The sequence below is a fragment of the Fukomys damarensis genome, unplaced genomic scaffold (genome assembly GCF_012274545.1).
Source record: "Fukomys damarensis isolate Sample0158 unplaced genomic scaffold, DMR_v1.0_HiC HiC_scaffold_36, whole genome shotgun sequence".
Lineage (NCBI taxonomy): Eukaryota > Metazoa > Chordata > Mammalia > Rodentia > Bathyergidae > Fukomys > Fukomys damarensis.
The window spans coordinates 45,554,181-45,570,760 of record NW_022900948.1 but is presented as its reverse complement, the minus strand read 5'-3'; the positions used below and the strand labels follow the sequence as shown (position 1 = coordinate 45,570,760).

Below are 16,580 nucleotides of genomic sequence, written 5' to 3'. Positions count from 1 at the left end.
TGCCTGGGCGCCGGGCCAGCTCGGCGGCCGCCGTCCTGCTCGTCCCGCAGATGCTTTCGATGATGACCTGATGCACAGCACCCTGAAGAGCATCGTGGAGGGTAGGGCCGTGGAGGCCCCAACCTACGACTTCGTGACGCACTCGAGGTGAGCCGGGTCCCCCGCAGGCCGCCGGGCGCCTCCAGGACCCCATCAGCCCCAGACTCCGGCTCCCCGCAGGCTGCCCGAGACCACGGTGGTGTACCCGGCGGACGTGGTGCTGTTCGAGGGCATCCTGGTGTTCTACAGCCAGGCCATCCGGGACATGTTCCACCTGCGCCTCTTCGTGGACACCGACTCGGACGTCAGGCTGTCTCGGAGGGGTAAGGGGCGGCGGGGCCTGGGGCCTGGCCAGCAGCCTGCAGGAGCTGAGCGCGTCTGGCCCTCCCTCGTCCTGTCCCTGCAGTGCTCCGGGACGTGCACCGAGGACGGGACCTGGAGCAGATCCTGACGCAGTACACCACCTTCGTGAAGCCCGCCTTCGAGGAGTTCTGCTTGCCGGTGCGACCCGCGGCGAATGCGAGCCCTCCCTCCCTGTCCCGGCACAGTGCCCGGTCCTGTGCCAGCCGAGTCCTGTGTGAATGGCCCTCGTCCCCGCATCTGGGCACGCGGAGTAGTAGTTCTCCGCTGCCCCCGTGGCGACAGCAGCTCGCCTCCCTGCTGTCCTGGGCCTCACCTCCACATCACCTGCACGTTGATTACTCCCGCACGGAGGGGACTTTTGTCTGCTCACTGCCCAGCGGGCACTGGGCTGTTTGTCAGGGCCCCTGTCCCTGGGCTGCTGTGGGCTCAGCAGGCGTCCCTGACGGCTTGTAGATAAAGGAATTCACCGACTCTTCTTTCCAACTTAGAGCTGGGGCTTGTGACACTGCTCAAATTGGAGTGTTTTATTTATTTTGAGGGTCTTTTTGAGACAGGATCTCACTATGAAGTTCAAGCTCGTCTTGAACTCACAGTGATGCTTCTCAGCCTCCTGAGTGGGAGGATTACAGGTGTGGCCACCACGCCCAGACAGTGTATTAAAGAGAAATTTAACAGTGTCGTGCCTCTTAGGGATTCCTGCTTAAGAAAAGTAGGAAAAAAGAGCTCTGTCTACAGCTGCTATTTAAAGAAAACTCTTTTTGACATTCAAGTTTCCTGGAAATTAATATGAAAAGTAAACTGGCTGTCACAGTATTTAAAGATGGAAGGGTTTGCAGAAGATGCCGGGTGCTGGCTCTGGCCCGGTGACCCCAAGTTGAGGGAGTCCTGTACTGTCCCAGCTTCCCTCGGCCCTGGGGTGGCCGCTGACGAAGTCTTGCTCACCTGGCCGCAAAGTAGCCCCCGCCAAGGCTTCTCTGCCATGGGCACCCTGCTCTTCTGCTCCCCCTGGACTTCTGAGCCCCAGCCCCTGCTGCCCAGTGTCAGCACCCGTACACCATGGTACCATCCTGCAGATGTCCTGCAGATAGCTGTCCCTAGGGGCACCAGGCTCCCTTGGTCCAGATTCACTCACCTGGGCACCAGACACTGGGGCAAGAGGATGCCTGGTGCCCGTTTGGTGGCCCTGATGCTGAGTATCTGCCAGGGAGCGAGTGACAGGGCAGTAGAAAGGGCAGACAGTGGGCAGGTGCGACATGGGGCCCTCCCTGCACGCACCGGGACTGTGGCGCGTCCCTCGTGCCTGTGTCTCCATGGTCTTGGGAAGGTTGCCCGAGGCACAGGGAGTGGCCCTGGCCCAGCATGAACTGTCCCCATGGGCTTCCTGGGAAGGGACAGGAGCACAGCCCGGACGCTCAGGGCAGCCTCCTTAGCCCAATCAGCTTCACCTGCTGCTCCCTGCGTGGGTCCCTGTCCCTCACCTGCAGGTGACACCAGTGTGTCCTTGCCCTGCTGTTGCCCCTGGCCCTGAGCACCCTACCATCGTCTGAGAGGACGGAGGCTCACAAGAACCCCCTTTATGTCTTACAGACAAAGAAGTACGCGGATGTGATCATCCCTCGCGGGGTTGACAACATGGGTAAGGACTGCGCGCTCCTGCCCCCTCCCCAGCCACAGAGCAAGGGCCACTACATCTGTCTCCGGGACAGAGCGGTGTTTATCCGTGGTACAGGTTTAATGTATGCATTAGATGTATTGAGAGCTGGGCATGTTGCTATGCACCTGGAAACCCAGCTACTCCAGAGGCCGAGGCAGGAGGATTGGGAGTGCCAGGCCAGCCTGGGTCACTTACACCGTGACCCAGAATAAAAATTTAAAGGTGGCTGGAGGTGTAGCTCAGCGCTAGAGTATTTGCTTAGCCTATGCGGGGCCCTGGGTTCAAAACCCTGCACGGCAGGAAAAAACAGGCAGACCAAGTGTAGAGTTGCTGGGCGGGACTGGTCACGCTCAGAGGACCAGGCTGGGTGTGTGCACCCGGGTGGACAGGTCCTGGGGCCCTACGGGCACCTGAGCGCCGCCTGCCGGTCCTGCAGTGGCCATCAACCTGATCGTGCAGCACATCCAGGACATCCTCAACGGTGACCTCTGCAAGCGGCACCGGGGCGGCGCCAACGGGCGCAACCACAAGAGGACCTTTCCCGAGCCAGGGGACCACCCCGGGGTGCTGGCCCCCGGCAAGCGGTCACACCTGGAGTCCAGCAGCAGACCACACTGAGCACCTCAGCAGGCAGCCCCGGGGACTGGGCCTGGGACACCAAGGGCCTTGTGGGGAGGGGCGTGGTCTGGGTCACAGTCTGAGGGCCGAGGTCACCAGCTTCCTGCTTCCTGAGGAGGGCGGTGGGTGGCTCTGCGGTCCTGGAAGCGCCCTGGAGGCCTGTGGAGTCTCACACTTCTGGCCAAGCGGAAGTGGCCTGGCCCCTGGCTGGCTTGGTGGTCTCTGCGGCAAACCCACAGCGAGATGAGTTTCCCGGCGCGGTCTGTGTGCGTGCATCACAGAAGACCCTGCTCGGACGGTGCGCGTCCTGGTGTTCTCTCTGCCCACGGCACCTGCAAGGCTTGTTTCTTGACGCACTGGGCAGACAGGCAGGGACGAGCCGCGGAGGCGGGCCCCAGCCCAGGGTGCCACTGTGGACAGGCTGTGCTGGTCCTGCCCGTCACTCCTCCCACGTGACCGCCCTTTTGGAAGTGTCCTTTGCCGACACTGCGGCTTCTCGCCATGGTTACCTGGCCGGGCTGCAGCTGCGTTGTGTAGGGCCGGCTCAGTCTGAGGGGCTGATGAGTCTGCCCCTCTGGAGGGAGAATCAATAAACAACGCCGGATACGAGAGCCAGTGTGGCCCCTTTATTTACATTTTAAAAAGGCATATTCGGGGCAACACGATGTACAGATGACACAAACCCTGTGTAAGATGCCGCTGTGTGTCTCGGTGAAACCTCACGGAGGGATTTCAAAGGCTACAGCAACAGGGAGGAGCTGCAGCCCAATGTGGCCGCCCGGCTGCAGGCTGGGCCTGGTAGGTGCCCCGCATGAGGGGACCGCAGGGCTTTTGCATCCCTGGCCTCTGCCTCAGCGACCCCTGCAGGGTGAGGGCCCAGGGCGAGTCCTCACGGTCTGGAAAGATGAGGGTCTCCCCGAGACCGTGGAGAACAAAGCCCAGCTCCCCCCGGGGCTCCTGCCTGGCTGTCAGTGAGCCCGAGCTGGGGGCGGGGGGCCTGGCCCGACCCTGCGCGCGGTGTCCTAGGAATTTCGGATGGGGATGTCCCAGCTGTCTCTCCAGCGAAGGGCCAGGAGCTCCCCTGGGGACAGCGATCTGTCCCCATAGGTCAGCGGACGTAGCATGTTGGACACGTGGCAGGCGGCCGAGTACCAGGCTATGACCAGGGCGCTGAAGAGGTGGCGCTGCAGCCGGGACCTGAGAGAGGCAGCGGCGTGGCGATGTGTGGGCTCCAGCCTGCCGGCCTCCCAGACCCTACTCGCTGCACCCCAGCTGCCCAGCCCCTCTGCAGCGCGGATCCTACCTCACCACAGCATGCACTCTGCTGGCCCCGAGCTTTCCCCACTGGTCCCCCACGGCCCCCAGGCCTGGAACATTGACCACTGCCGTCCGCACCTGCACAGGTGGTCGTAGACGTGCTGCAGGAGGAGGGGGAGCAGGAGGAGCTGGAAGGTGAGCGCCGGCAGGTAGTGGTAGAGGAAGAGCGTCTTCTCCATCAGGAAGAAGGGCAAGTAGTTCAGGGCCCAGCCGCCTGTGCACAGGGTCCCAGCCAGCGCCCAGCGCAGCCACACATCTGCGGGGATGCGCAGCTCAGGGCAGGGACAGGAAGCCCTGCCACTGCCTCCGCTAGAGCCGGCCAGGTCCTCCCTGAGAGGAGGGGAGGGGAGGGGAGAGGAAGGGACAGGAGGGACCTGTGCCCCGAGGAGGGCCCAGGGCCAGCCCGGGCCCGGATGCCACTCTCCTGCAGTCCTGTCTGCTTCTCCGGCTCCAGTGGGCTTCAAGTGGGAGGCAGGAGCCCTCCCTCGCCCGCCTGCCACCTGGGCAGCTGGGCCCCTGTTCCCGGGGAGCCGGCGGGCACTGACCCTCAGGGAGGTCACGGATGTCCCTCCGCCGCCTGAGCAGGTACCACAGGAAGAGCAGCACGCAGGCGTGTGGGCAGGTGGGAGGTCACGGATGTCCCTCCGCCGCCTGAGCAGGTACCACAGGAAGAGCAGCACGCAGGCGGCTGTGGCCAGGCTGGCCGAGGCCCAGATCACGATGTTCCCGAGCAGGTGGATCTGAGCCTGGGAGTGCGGGGACGGGCACGGGGCCTGCGTGTCAGCATCAGCAGCACGAGGGCACACGGCGCATCCTCACGCCCCCAGCCTCGCCCCGAGTGACCCTTGTCCCGGCAGGGCCCTTCTAGAAGAGCGTGGACATCTTAGCTTTGTACAGGAAAATGGAAAACGGACTAAGAAATTCCTCTTCTTCTGGGGCTTGGGGAGTGCTGGGGATGCAACCCAGGGCCCCCACAGGCTAGGCCAGGGCCCTACTGCTGGGGTGAACCCCTCGCCCTTTTCATTTTCTTATTTTGAGTCTCACTAAGTTGCCAAGACTGGCCTCAAACTCACAGTCCTCTTGCCTCAGCCTCCCGAGTAGCTGAGAGGCAGTGTGCACGATCATGCCCAGCTCAAGACTAACGCATGACAACGCTTTGGGGAAAGATAACCCACTCGTGTATGCCTGAGCTGAGGGGGCCCGGGCCCCACTCCCTGGGCTCCGAGTCAGCCTATGCGCTCTGCTGCACTGGGTGGAGGAGAGGCGACAGACCCTTCCTGAGCCCACGCAGCGACCACGGGAGGCCCGGCCACTGAGGTGCGAGGACACTCCTGAAAGCCACCTCTGCCAGGGAGGCATGAAGCCCGGCTCTGCCTGGACAGGCACAAGTGCCAGGCCACTCCCTGCCAGCCCTCCCGGCCCGGCTCCCCCTGCCACCGTGAGTTCTCACGGGCCCAGCCGACACCACTCTGCGGCTGCCGCCCACTGTCACCCGCGTGCGCTCACACTCGTCCTGGGGTGCAGCCAGTAGGCGATGCTGGTGTCCAGCGTGACCCAATCCAGGGGTGTGGAGCTGTACTTGTGCTCGGTGTCCTCGCCCCGAAGTGTCAGCATCCTCCACTGCCACAGAGCGGACGGGCTGCAGGTTCAGCCGGGTGCCGGGGCCCTGGGCGCCACCAGCTCCTGCACAGCCCGGCCGGGATGCAGACCCCCAGCCCCGTCAGCTCCATCTGCGTGGACCTGGGAGACCTCGGGGCTCCGCCAGCTGCACGTGGCCCATGACGGAGGCCTTAGGACACCCTAGTGATGGCGCAGAGCCGGGCTCACACAGAACCGCTCCTCCCCACTGTCCTGACCACACAGCCAGAGAGGACAGGGCCGCCCCCCTGCCTGTCACCTGCAGTTCCAAGAACCGGGCCATGAAGCTGAGGTTCCTGCTGACGTCCACATGCGTGGGCGCGTGCAGCTCCAGCTCCCTGTCCCTCTGCTCCTGGCCTGGGAGACACAGCCCGAGCCCCTGTCACACTGGGCCCCATGCACCGGGACGCACAGGCGCTGGGCCCAGGCCGCACTCACTCGTGCCGTAGCGGTGCTCCTCCACGTTCCACGCCATGCTCTCGTGGTGGCCCCGCGACAGCTTCTCGCCCACCACCTCCAGCTGGTGAAAGCCCCAGTCGGGGAGGTGCGCCCCACTCAGCTGGCAGCGCCCAGGAGACAGGGCAGCGTTGGGACGGGGATCCCGCTGGCCTCGCTTCCTCCTCCCTCCGCATGGCTCTGTCCAGCCCGCCCGGGACCCGTGTGCACCTTGAGCACGGCGGACGTGTTCAGGTGCACGAAGCGCACAGCCGACAGGATGGTCTTCCAGGTGTCCCTGTCCGACTGCCTGTTCACGATGTCCTGCGGGGGACAGCAGGCTCGCCAGGCGCCAGGCCCCCACCGCACAGGCCGCAGCGAAGTGGAGGCTGGGGGACAGTCCTTGCGAGACCACTCCCCTCGGGGCTCCTTGATGGGGGGCCAGAAGGGGCCAGACCGGCGAGCCCACGGTGGCCCGCGAGGCCAGCTCGCCCACTTCCCCATTTGATTCCGCGGAGGCAGAAGGTGGCCGGCGGCACCTCCCTCCCTGTGCCAGGGACTTGGCCGAAGCTAACAGGCGGGATGAGGCCCAGAAGGAAGAGGGACGAGGAGGGCAGGATGGCCAGGCGGAAGCAGGCCGAGAGCCATGGCAGCGCGGACAAAGAGACACAGACAAACGTGCAACAGAGGGGTGGGGACGCAGGAGGGCTGCACCTGAGAGAGCCACCTCTGGAGCCTGGTGCTAGGAGTGGTGCCTGTGGCCCAGCTGCCTGGGGAACCTGCCCCGATGGTGGAGCCCTTCCCAGGGAAACCGGGACAGGGACCTGTGACCGCGCGGGCCGGGGCCGCTGCCCTATGCTGAGCGCCTGGCCGTGGGGGCAGGGAGCAAGGTGAGCACCCGAGCTGCTCACCCCGTCTCCCACCGTGTCGGGACCCCGGGAACTCACCAGCCTCCACAGGTTCTGGGCGGGCATGGAGATGTTGTAGTCCACGTAACAGGACACTTCCTGCGCGTGGGGGCTCAGCGGGGCCGCGACGTTGTGCCTGGAGGGCCGAGGCAGGTGCAGCGGCTGGAGGAGCTCTTCCCTGTGCCCGCTTAGGGCAGGGCCCCAAGAGGACAGGGACGGGCATCCGGGCACTCACGTGTTCAGGAGGCGCGTGCTCATGCCGTGGACCAGCTGGACCACGTCCCCATGCCGCACGGGCCTGGGCGGACTGCTCACCTCGAGCTGGTGCCTGTGGCAGGGACGGTGGAGCTTGGTGCCCTAGACTGTGACAGCTCACCCGAGGCGCGGGACCGTCTGTCCCAGCAGAGAGGGTGACCTGTGTTCCCCCACCTGCCCCTGGGGTGGGGGAATTTCTGTAGAGCCAAGGAACTGATGTTTCATTTATTTTTTTATTTTTTTCTAGTTCTGGGGATGAAACCCAGAGCCTGGTGCAGGCTAAGCAAACTCTGTCACGGAGCTTAATCCCCAGCCTTTTTGACTTCTTCCTCTGAGACAGGGTGTCAGGAAGTTGTTAAGATGCCCAGGTTGGACTCAAACTGGACATCCTCCTGCCTCGGCCTCCCAAGTAGTTGGACTTACACGTGTGTGCCACAGTGTCCAGCCCTTTACCATTTTGATGAACTCTCAGGCACCTTCCCAATGGCTGTGCGTGATTCCTTCTGCTGTCATTGCACTTGGCACCAACGCTACAGTGACCGATACCGGAGATGCTGAGAGCCCCTCCTCTGACAGCAGGCCTTGCCCCACCCCTGCAGAAGCCCAGTCAGGGCCTTAGGAGTCCAACAGCCCGACAGTGGCCACCACCCTGCGTGTCACCAAGGTGGTGACAGAAAGGGACAAGAAGCAAGCAAACACTCCAAGTCAGTGACCAGGAGACCACGGACACGGGACGCCTGGAGATGGACAGAGGAGGAGCAATCCAGACTTCCGGAAGAGGAAGAAGGCCTGGCTGGCGGGGGCCTGCTGCAGCAGGGGCCCCTCGTGTGAAGGCTACGGGCAGAACGGCACCCTGATACACGGAGCCCTCAGTGCCGTGGACACCGGGGGGCACAGAACAGGCAGCCTCTGATCCGGAGAGCAGGTGATACAGAGGACTGAGCGCCTGGAGGGAAGGAGGGAAGGAGGGGACGCAGGGCAGGGCAGGGCAGCGCCCTTGTGACAGGTCCTGTTCGGTGAGGTGGGCAGGAAGAGGGGTGTGGAGGGGTTCGGGGTGCCTGCCACTGCCCAGAGGCGGCACAGGCATCACTGAGACCAAGGGACCCGAGGCTTGACCTTGCTCTCACTGGCGCAGCACAGGGACCCCCAACACTGCAGGGCGAGGGACCGTGTGGATGGCACAGCCCAGGCAGAGTCGGGGGACCTCCGGCCGGACCTGCACTCACCTCCCAGGGTCCTTGATGATCCACCAGTTGTTGACGTCCTTGAAGGGGTAGCAGGTCACCTGCTGCTGGTGGGAGCTTCCCCGGCCGTTCTCATAGCTGCGCGGGGAGGGGGACGGGGCTGCATCTGGGGGCGGCTGGCATGGGCCAGAGGCCACCAGTCCCAGTGAGCAAAGGGGACCCCAGTACGGCCAGGCATCAGGGAGAGGGGGACACAACACACACGGGGCCTGAATCTCACAGCAACGGGAGGATTCGGAGGGGCGGCACCTCTCCAGACGGTGCCCGGACAGCCACCCGGAGCCAATGCCACCTGCCCGGGGCACACACAGCCCGACAGCGCAAGGCTCGGGGCCTCCCAAACACAGCCACAGAAAGCCGTAGCCCTGATGCACGCACGGCCAAGGCAGGGAGCTCTCCTTACATCATGGGGTAGGTGTTCTGGTGCGAGTGAAGCCAGCAGGGCAGGGGTTTGCCGAAGACGTTCCTCAGCGTGACCTGCGAGCCGAAGGCCACCTCCAGGGGCTGGCCTTCAGTGATGCGGGCCAGTCCTCCCTGGACAAAGGGCAGAGAAAGCGCCTTGGTCCCAGACTCCCTCGGCAGAGCCAGTCCCCATGTGAGTGGCAGCTCTTTTCGGGGGCAGGGTGTTGAGACGGTGTCACTGCTACGTAGTTCAGTTGGCCTTGAACTCACTACACAGCCCAGGCTGCTCCTCCTGCCTCAGCCTCTTGAGTGCTACAATCGCAGACACACGCCCTTTCACATTACAGAGCCTGACCAGAGCGCTGACGAGGGACCGCTGCCCCTGGCCTGGCACTCGGCTAACTGTCCCTCCCCGCGGCCACCCAGGGGCCCACTGTGCAGGCCAGGGTCCCTCGTCTGCAAGGCTTGAGCCAGGAGTGCTCTGACTCCTGGATGGGCCCCGCAGACCTGAATCATCTCTGATCTGAGAACCCCAAATCCAAAATGCTCCAAAATCCGAGGCAAGATGTGCGGGTTGGGGCGCTCCCTGCATCCGTGCAGAGCGGGAGAGGGAGAGGGAGGCCCATCCTAGAAGGCTCCAGAAATGGCCCGGAATTTGTAGGACCTCATGACGTCCCCAGGCAACTCCGTGACAGCCAAGCAGGCCCTGTGGGGGCTCCCACACAGCCGGGTGTTCAGAGTGCCCGGAGAAAGAGCGTGGCCGCCTCTGCTCCTCACTTCCTTTTCCTGAACACTCTCTCGATGCTGTTACACACGGCTTTGCACCATGGTGTGTGCACTCCAGGGTGACCCCGACACCCCGCTTCTTACCTCCAAGCTGGCCTGGAAGGCGCTCGACATGATTTGGTCATGGGGCCCGGAGCGGCAGAGCAGTGCCAAGTGGACGCGGAAGAACAGTAAGTACAGGGTGACAGGGGTGGCCAGCAGGGCCATCACTCTGGCGAGCAAGTGGCAGAGCACGCAGACCTGTGGGGAGAGGTGAGGACAGGTGGCCTTCCGCCCCTCAGGGAGCACATCCAGCTCGCCAGGCAGCTGACGCTGCCCGGCCGGTGTCTGAGGCCTGGCGGTGGGGTCTCTGCGCCAACACGCCTGGGGGCCGGGCCCGCGACGCTGACGTTGGCACCTACGTTTGACAGAGTCCGATCTCCAATCAGGTGCCACGCGTGGACGGCCGCGATGCCCAGCACAAGCAAGTAGGTGAAGATGCCCATGTATTTGATGCTGAAAGATGGGCGCAGTCAGGCTGGGGGGCTGGAGCTCACATCCGGGGAACCAGCCCGCGATGGGGAGCCACTCACCCCACAGCACAGGCGCAGGCGACCCCCGTCAGCATCAGCCAGAACCACCAGTGCGGAGAGAAAGGGCTGCGACACAGGCAGATGCTCAGCTCACCACTGTCCCACGGGCAGGGTGGGCAGGCCCCACACGGCAGGCACAATAACAAAGAACCCCCCACTCCCAGCACTTTGTCTTTGTTAGGAAACGTTTCTTTGGCCGGTTCAAGTTACAGAAAAATGAGGGTGCTATTTATGAAGTCGTGAGCTAAAGGCCAATGCCCAAAATATAAGGTGACATCCAGCAAGCAAGTGCTCAAAATAACAAGCACCCATCAGAAGCCTCCCAGAATTTTCTCAGAAACTAGGAATGCTATGCTTCGCTTCCCATACCTGTGTTTTTGGGAGTTGAAGAACTTCAGGTACGACAACACAGCCAAGAGATTGAAAAATATTAATGGTGACTCCAGCAACATGAGCCTGGACTGGGTGACCAGGGCGTTCTCTGCCACAAAGATGAGACATGCGTCAGTCTGACGGTGGCATGGGAAATGCACAGAAATGAAAACGGTACCCGTGGGGACCGGTGCCAGCCCCTCAGGGGACTCCGAAGGCCACAGACCCTCACGTTCCTTACTCTAAGAGACCCACACGCACCTTCTGTTCACTCCGTCACCTCCCTGTCAACGTCTAACTCCAGTGCAGACAGGAGCCCTCTGGCTTGGTTAGGGAATTAGGGTGAGGAAAAAGTCCGTACAGATTTGGTGCAGACACACTTTTAATTCTTTGGATCTTTTGACCTAGGGTTGGTTGATCTGCCCTCGGATGTGGCAGCTGCCTGCACTTAACTAAGGCAAACCCCAGCAGCCCACTGTGTCCCGGAACGTGGCCGAGAGAAGTTCAGAAACGGGTGGCTGGCCGAGGACACGCTCCAGAGCCACCAAGGCAGATTCTTAGGTCTGACTCTTGTGTGTGGACACCGGTGTGAACGTGGGCAGTCACTTCACTTTTCTGAGCCCTTACTTTCCTTACTTGCAGAAGTAATATAAGCTTTGGAGAGCTGCTGTCCTTTTTTTTTTTTTTTTTTTCAATTTTTGGAGACAGGTCTCACTTGCAGTGCAGGCTGGTCTTGAACTCATGTTGAGCCACCTACCTCAGCCTCAAGAGTGCCGGCATAGCTGAGGGGTGGTGCACACCTGTACTCCCAGCACTTGGGAGGCTGAGACAGGAGGATGGCTGTGAATTTAAGCCAGCCTGGGCTACACAGCAACACCCTGTCTAAAGTGGGGTGGGGGAGGAGTGCAGGGATTACAGGCTTGAGCCACCATGCCCAACCTAAGTTTTCCTGTGACCAAACCCATCTGTCCATGAACCTGAGCTGAAAGACATCTGCTAACTCCTGACATCCTGGCTGGCCAACGCTGGAACCCCGGAGGGAGGGAACAGGTCAGCCTGGGTGCTGGTGCCCATGCGCCCTGGAGCACTCTGCTACCTGGTACCTGGTCCCTGCCCCTTCTGCGGCTCCACCTCCCCAACGCAGATTCCTGCCCAGTCCCGCGCCTGCCTGGGGCCAAGAGTTCAGCCCGGGTGTGGCGTCCGGCAGAGCCACATCCAGATGCAACGGATGCACCTGCTAGTGCTGTGGGCCTGCTGAACCCCGGAGCTTCCCAGCTGCCCCCGGGAAGGTCCCCAAGGCTGGAACTCTGATCTGCCCTGCAGGGACAGCCACAGGCAGGCCCGGACTTACCAATGAGCAGGAGCAGGGCCGCGCCCATGGCTGTGCAGTGGGAGAACTGCAGCTCTGACACAATCTGGTAGCCCATGGGCACCGACAGGGCCCCGGCCAGCGCCGGCAGCAGGCGCAGGGCCCACACTGGCACATCGCTCGTGTATTCTGGAAAGGCAACCACAGATGCATGCAGGCTTCCAAAACCCGGGCCAGCCTAGTAGCCAAGCATGTGAACCGCGGGGAAAGCTTCCGAACGCACTTTGCATCCCCTACAAGACAAGGTCTTGCTACGTTTTCAGGCTGGCCACTGCCTAGGCCCTGGTGACCCTCCTGCCGCAGCTTCCAGGGTAGCTGGGACTACGGGCGCACATGACTGTGTGCCTGGCTGCTTGGAAACCTGCTTTGCTCAGTCAAGGAGCCGTCACTCATGAAACGGGAAAGATGACTAAGGATTCTAAAATTAATGAATTCTTTATATTTACCCCACCTGTTTCCAAAAACATTGTGGGAACGTACCAAATACATACATGCAAAAGCTTATACAGACACATGCCACGGGATTTGGGTTCCAATAATTATCACAACAGTAAGACCAGCGTTTTCTAAAGTCTTTCACTTGTATCTAAATAATTTACCAAACCCTGCACTCTGATTCATAAACAGCCACTGTGAATGCCCATAAAAACCACTAGGTCTTAAAAAAAAAAAAAAAAAAAAAAAAAAAAAAAAAAAAAAAAAAAAAAAAAAAAAAAAAAAAAAAAAAAAAAAAAAAAAAAAAAAAAAAAAAAAAAAAAAAAAAAAAAAAAAAAAAAAAAAAAAAAAAAAAAAAAACACTACACCTTCATTCTATGTGCACAACAATATGGAAAATTAAAATTATCTTTTACCTGCTCCAATTCTGTTCCACAAAAAGTTACCATCAAATCCTCCTAAATAACCTAAAACAGAAAGTTAATTTGTGGAGTAATCTGACAGACAATCAATATGGAAGAGAGAGCTGTCACCGAGAAGGTTTAAATGTATTTGGGGCCTGAAGGCAACAGCTGCTTCCCTAAGGAAACCTACCTCCCAAGGCCAGTAGCATGTGGCCGAACGGTGGCCCACTGTCGTCCAGAAAGAAGACCCGATTCATGTAAAAGGAGATGTATTGCCCGTAATAGACTTCATCAAAGCTGAAAGAGCCACACAAGTTCGAGTCAACTAGAAATCTGAGTTGTAAACAAAAGGGGTGAGGCTACACTTGTGTTTCCGAATCACCTTAGGTGAGTGACTGTCAGTGGTGAGATCTTTTGCTCCAACTCCATCTTGTCCCCAAATGCTCAGGCACACACGTAGCTGGCTCTGACCTCATATAGGTCCTGCTTCTATTCCTGGTTTTGTGTATGTGTGAGTGGTACCAGGTATTGAGCCAGGCCTTTTTACTAAGTTATATCTTTTTATTTTTGCCCTTTTTAGCTTTTATTTGGAGACAGGGTTTTGCTAACTTGCTAAGTTGCCAAGGCTGTTTAAACGTGTGATCCTCCTGCCTTGGCCTCCCAGAGTGCTGATTTACAGTTATGCAACACCATGCTCAGATATAATATTTTTTGGTGGTGCCAGGGATTGGACACAGGGCCTCACATGTCAAGCAAGTGCCCTACCACTGAGCTACCTGAGCTACACCCCTAGCACTATCTCTCCCTATTTTTTTTTTCTTCTTCTTTTGTACCGAGCATTGAACTCAGGACCTTGTGCTTGCAAGACAGGCACAGCACCACTGAGCTAAATCCCTGGCTCCCCCCTAGTTTTTCGACTTAGGTATGTACCAACTACTGCAGAGCTTCTAGACACCTTACAGGATGATGCTAATACCACCCTGCTGACATAGCAACGCATGACTGTGCTGAGAGGGAATCAGACCTGTGACCCAACAAAACAGCTGCAGGGGGAAGGGAAGATCCGTGAACCAAGTGCCAAAACATTCTTAGGCAAGTGGAGAAGTCTGATTGCGGATACTGCCATCAGTTTCTTAGGCATGGTGGCGCTACTGCGGTTATGTAACTTCTGCTTGCTTTGAAAGATATATACCGAATTATTTATAAATGAAATATAATGTCTAGGATTTGCTTCAACTAGACCAGTGCAGGGAAGGGCTTGGCTTTAAGCCAATGGTCGCAGAAGCCGGATAATGAACACACCCACGCAAGGTCATTTACAGTTCTCTCTTCTTTTGTATGTGTTTGAAGTTTCCCATAGTAAAATGTTAAATAAGAACATATGTATCAGTCAGCAAACAGCCCTTCAGTAATAGCAATATTAGCAATAATTTCCTATCATGATGCAAACCATGCTCTGGGCACTCTAAATAATGAAGACTAATCTATCCAAATCTACCCATTCTCTGCCCTCCGTTTATAAAATTTTTAATTAAATAATTTATTTTTTTGGCCAGAAGGCCTCACTACATAGCCCAGGCTGTCCTCAAACTCCCAGCGATCCTCCTGCCTCAGCCTCCCAAGTGCTGGCATTACAGGCATGCACCACCACGTCTGGCTTGCCTTCTAATTTAAAAATGGAAAAGCCAAGTCTGATAATGAGATTTTCTGCTACTGCATCTCTTTCATGGGTCCAGTTTTTCCTGCTAAAGAACCACAGTGCAAGGCTTAGAAGCTGTGATCAACAGCTGTGGTCCTGGGCACAAACACTTCTCACTCTCACTGCCCCAAACTACAAAACTAAGAAGCCCAGTACTTTCCCACTGACACCGTCTAAAAAGGCCGTTCCTGATACTGATCACAATCCTTCCTGGGCCTCCATAATGGAGTTGTTTGGCTTACACTACAGCCCTCGGGTAGGAGAGACACCACAGCCGGCTCAGGAGCCCCATTCCGGTCAGAGCCACAATATTCAAGTTGATGCTGGCAGTAACCACTACAGGGCGTTTCAAAGACTCCAACATCTTGTCGGAAAGCAAGCTTGGGAGGCCACCCTGGAAAAGGAAAGAGAACCGTCGTCAACCGAAAGAAACCACAGAAAGGATCCCACAGCAGCTTGGCTCCCAGAAGCAGCCAGGGGAACCGCCGCGTGGAAGGTTTGATGAGAAAGTGAGAAAGAAGCTTGTGTGCAGCGAACCTGGGTGAAATTCAGGAATCCTAGGGCTGCGCCGGCGCTCTGACAACATATTTCAACAGCACCTGCCGGCCACCTCCTGGGAGCAAGGCTACTTACTGTCAAGGAAGGATTTGGCCTCTCCTTGCCCTTCCCCTGACCACAAACTACCCGAACTTTGGGCAGCTCCCGGGGATCCCACCCTTCAGGGTCTCAGAGCTTCATCTTCAATACACATCTGTCCTAAGTGCTTCCCTCCCCGTCCCAGAACAGCAAGATTCCTTTTCTCTTATCCTAACTCACTCATTCGTTCATTCTCTTGTACGAGACAGGGTCTTGCTGCGTAGCCCAGGCTGGCCTCGAACTCGCGGCGGTCCTAGGACTCAGCCTCCCGCACCTGGGGTGACAGGTGGGTAGCACCACGCCCGGCTGGGGCTCTTTCTTAACTGGAGAGTGCACCTGCCTCAGGACGCCCCATCTTCTCCCCAGTGCTCGGTCTTTCGTGGAGCTCCGCCTCTTGGAGCTGCATCTGACCTCAGGAGGCCCCTCTGTCCCCAAAGCCCCTGCTCCCCCGAGGCCTCATCAGTCCAGGTCCCTGCCCGGAGCACCTGGACCCCTTCGGTGCTACGCGGGCCCGAGGCTCCTTGCTCTCCCTCCCGAGCCTCTCGGCCCTGGGCGTCCCACACAGGTGGACTCCCGAGTCCGGAGCGGCTCCAGCCCCTGTGCCCACAGACGTACTCGGGTTTCTCCGCCAGGAACCGCTTCGGAGGAGGACCGTTGAGGATAACGCGGCTCGGCGCTCGGCACCGTCTCCTGCTCGACGCTCGACTCGCTGCGCCTGAGAACCGTACGGGCAGTGGTGCGCGTGCGCACTTGAGGAATTACGGGGTTGTGCGCGTGCGCAGTGGACGATCGCGGTGGCGCGCATGAGCGGTGGACAGGGGTCAGCGCGTCAGAAGGCTCTGAAGTGAGAGAGGCGAAGCCCCTGTCCCCAGTGTGTCACCGCGCCGGTGCTCCAAGATTCCAGCGTGTTCCGTGCGCACGCGTGTCATTTTTAAAGCGCACTGGGCTCGACACGTATGTGTCGCTCTTCATTCCGGGGCACTGCTGCCAGCGTCTTGGTGGCCCAGGCAGGTAAGCACGCTCGGGGAGCGGGTGGCCGCGTCCTGTCACGTCGACGACCTGCTTGGGTCCCCGGGCAAACGCACCCTCCCTCCTTTCCGCGGGACAGGAGCGACGCCACCCCGCGGTTGGCTCGCTGTTCATCCCTCACTGGTTCGCTCGGTCTGTGTCCTGATACCCAGGGCATGCTGCTGGCCTGGTGAGTCAGGCTTCTTCACAGTTCTGGGGAGATTCCCTTCTACAAGTTAAGTCAACCCAGTTTTAGAAGACAGCGCTTAAGAATGGAGTGAACGCCGGGAGGGGTGGCGCAGGTCTGTAATCCCAGCCCTCGGGAGGCTGAGGCAGGAGGATCGCTGTGAGTTAGAGACCAGCCTGGGCTACCTAGTGAGTTCCAGGTCAGTCTCAACTACATAGTGAGACCCTGTCTCAAAAAAA

General features: G+C 59.3%; 2 protein-coding genes and 1 long non-coding RNA gene across 8 annotated transcripts in view; 2 read left to right on the top strand and 1 right to left on the bottom strand.

The window, feature by feature from the left end:
* The first annotated feature begins 6 nt into the window (after window positions 1–6).
* Uck1 (uridine-cytidine kinase 1) lies at window positions 7–3,283 on the top strand. The gene is made up of 5 exons (XM_019207919.1): window positions 7–147; window positions 220–362; window positions 446–540; window positions 1,990–2,038; window positions 2,493–3,283. The coding sequence occupies exons 1-5, from the start codon at window positions 71–73 to the stop codon at window positions 2,672–2,674; spliced, it is 546 nt and encodes a 181-aa protein (XP_019063464.1). The 5' UTR covers window positions 7–70; the 3' UTR covers window positions 2,675–3,283.
* On the bottom strand, window positions 3,279–15,873 carry Pomt1 (protein O-mannosyltransferase 1). Of its 6 annotated transcripts, none has more exons than XM_010627388.3 (22): window positions 15,762–15,835; window positions 15,327–15,420; window positions 14,753–14,904; window positions 13,002–13,108; window positions 12,824–12,874; window positions 11,955–12,101; window positions 10,601–10,712; window positions 10,232–10,297; window positions 10,061–10,154; window positions 9,744–9,899; window positions 8,875–9,005; window positions 8,454–8,549; window positions 7,208–7,300; window positions 7,012–7,108; window positions 6,296–6,388; window positions 6,068–6,188; window positions 5,889–5,986; window positions 5,498–5,611; window positions 4,630–4,737; window positions 4,537–4,555; window positions 4,070–4,247; window positions 3,279–3,871 (listed from the first exon to the last, which is right to left on the bottom strand). In XM_010627388.3, exons 3-22 carry the CDS (start codon window positions 14,872–14,874, stop codon window positions 3,697–3,699), a joined length of 2,178 nt encoding a protein of 725 aa, XP_010625690.1. In that variant the 5' UTR covers window positions 14,875–14,904; window positions 15,327–15,420; window positions 15,762–15,835; the 3' UTR covers window positions 3,279–3,696. The 6 variants fall into 6 exon arrangements, with proteins under 6 accessions (XP_010625690.1, XP_019063463.1, XP_010625687.1 ...); XM_019207918.2 differs by adding an exon at window positions 15,048–15,123 and having other exon boundaries at window positions 15,327–15,829; XM_010627385.2 differs by lacking the exon at window positions 15,327–15,420 and having other exon boundaries at window positions 15,762–15,873.
* Window positions 15,874–15,943: 70 nt separating this feature from the next.
* The window catches only part of LOC104864442, a 3,297-nt gene continuing 2,660 nt past the window's right edge, over window positions 15,944–16,580 (top strand). The window contains exon 1 of the long non-coding RNA XR_780903.3: window positions 15,944–16,157. This is a non-coding gene — a long non-coding RNA (uncharacterized LOC104864442). The remainder of the gene's footprint in view (window positions 16,158–16,580) is intronic.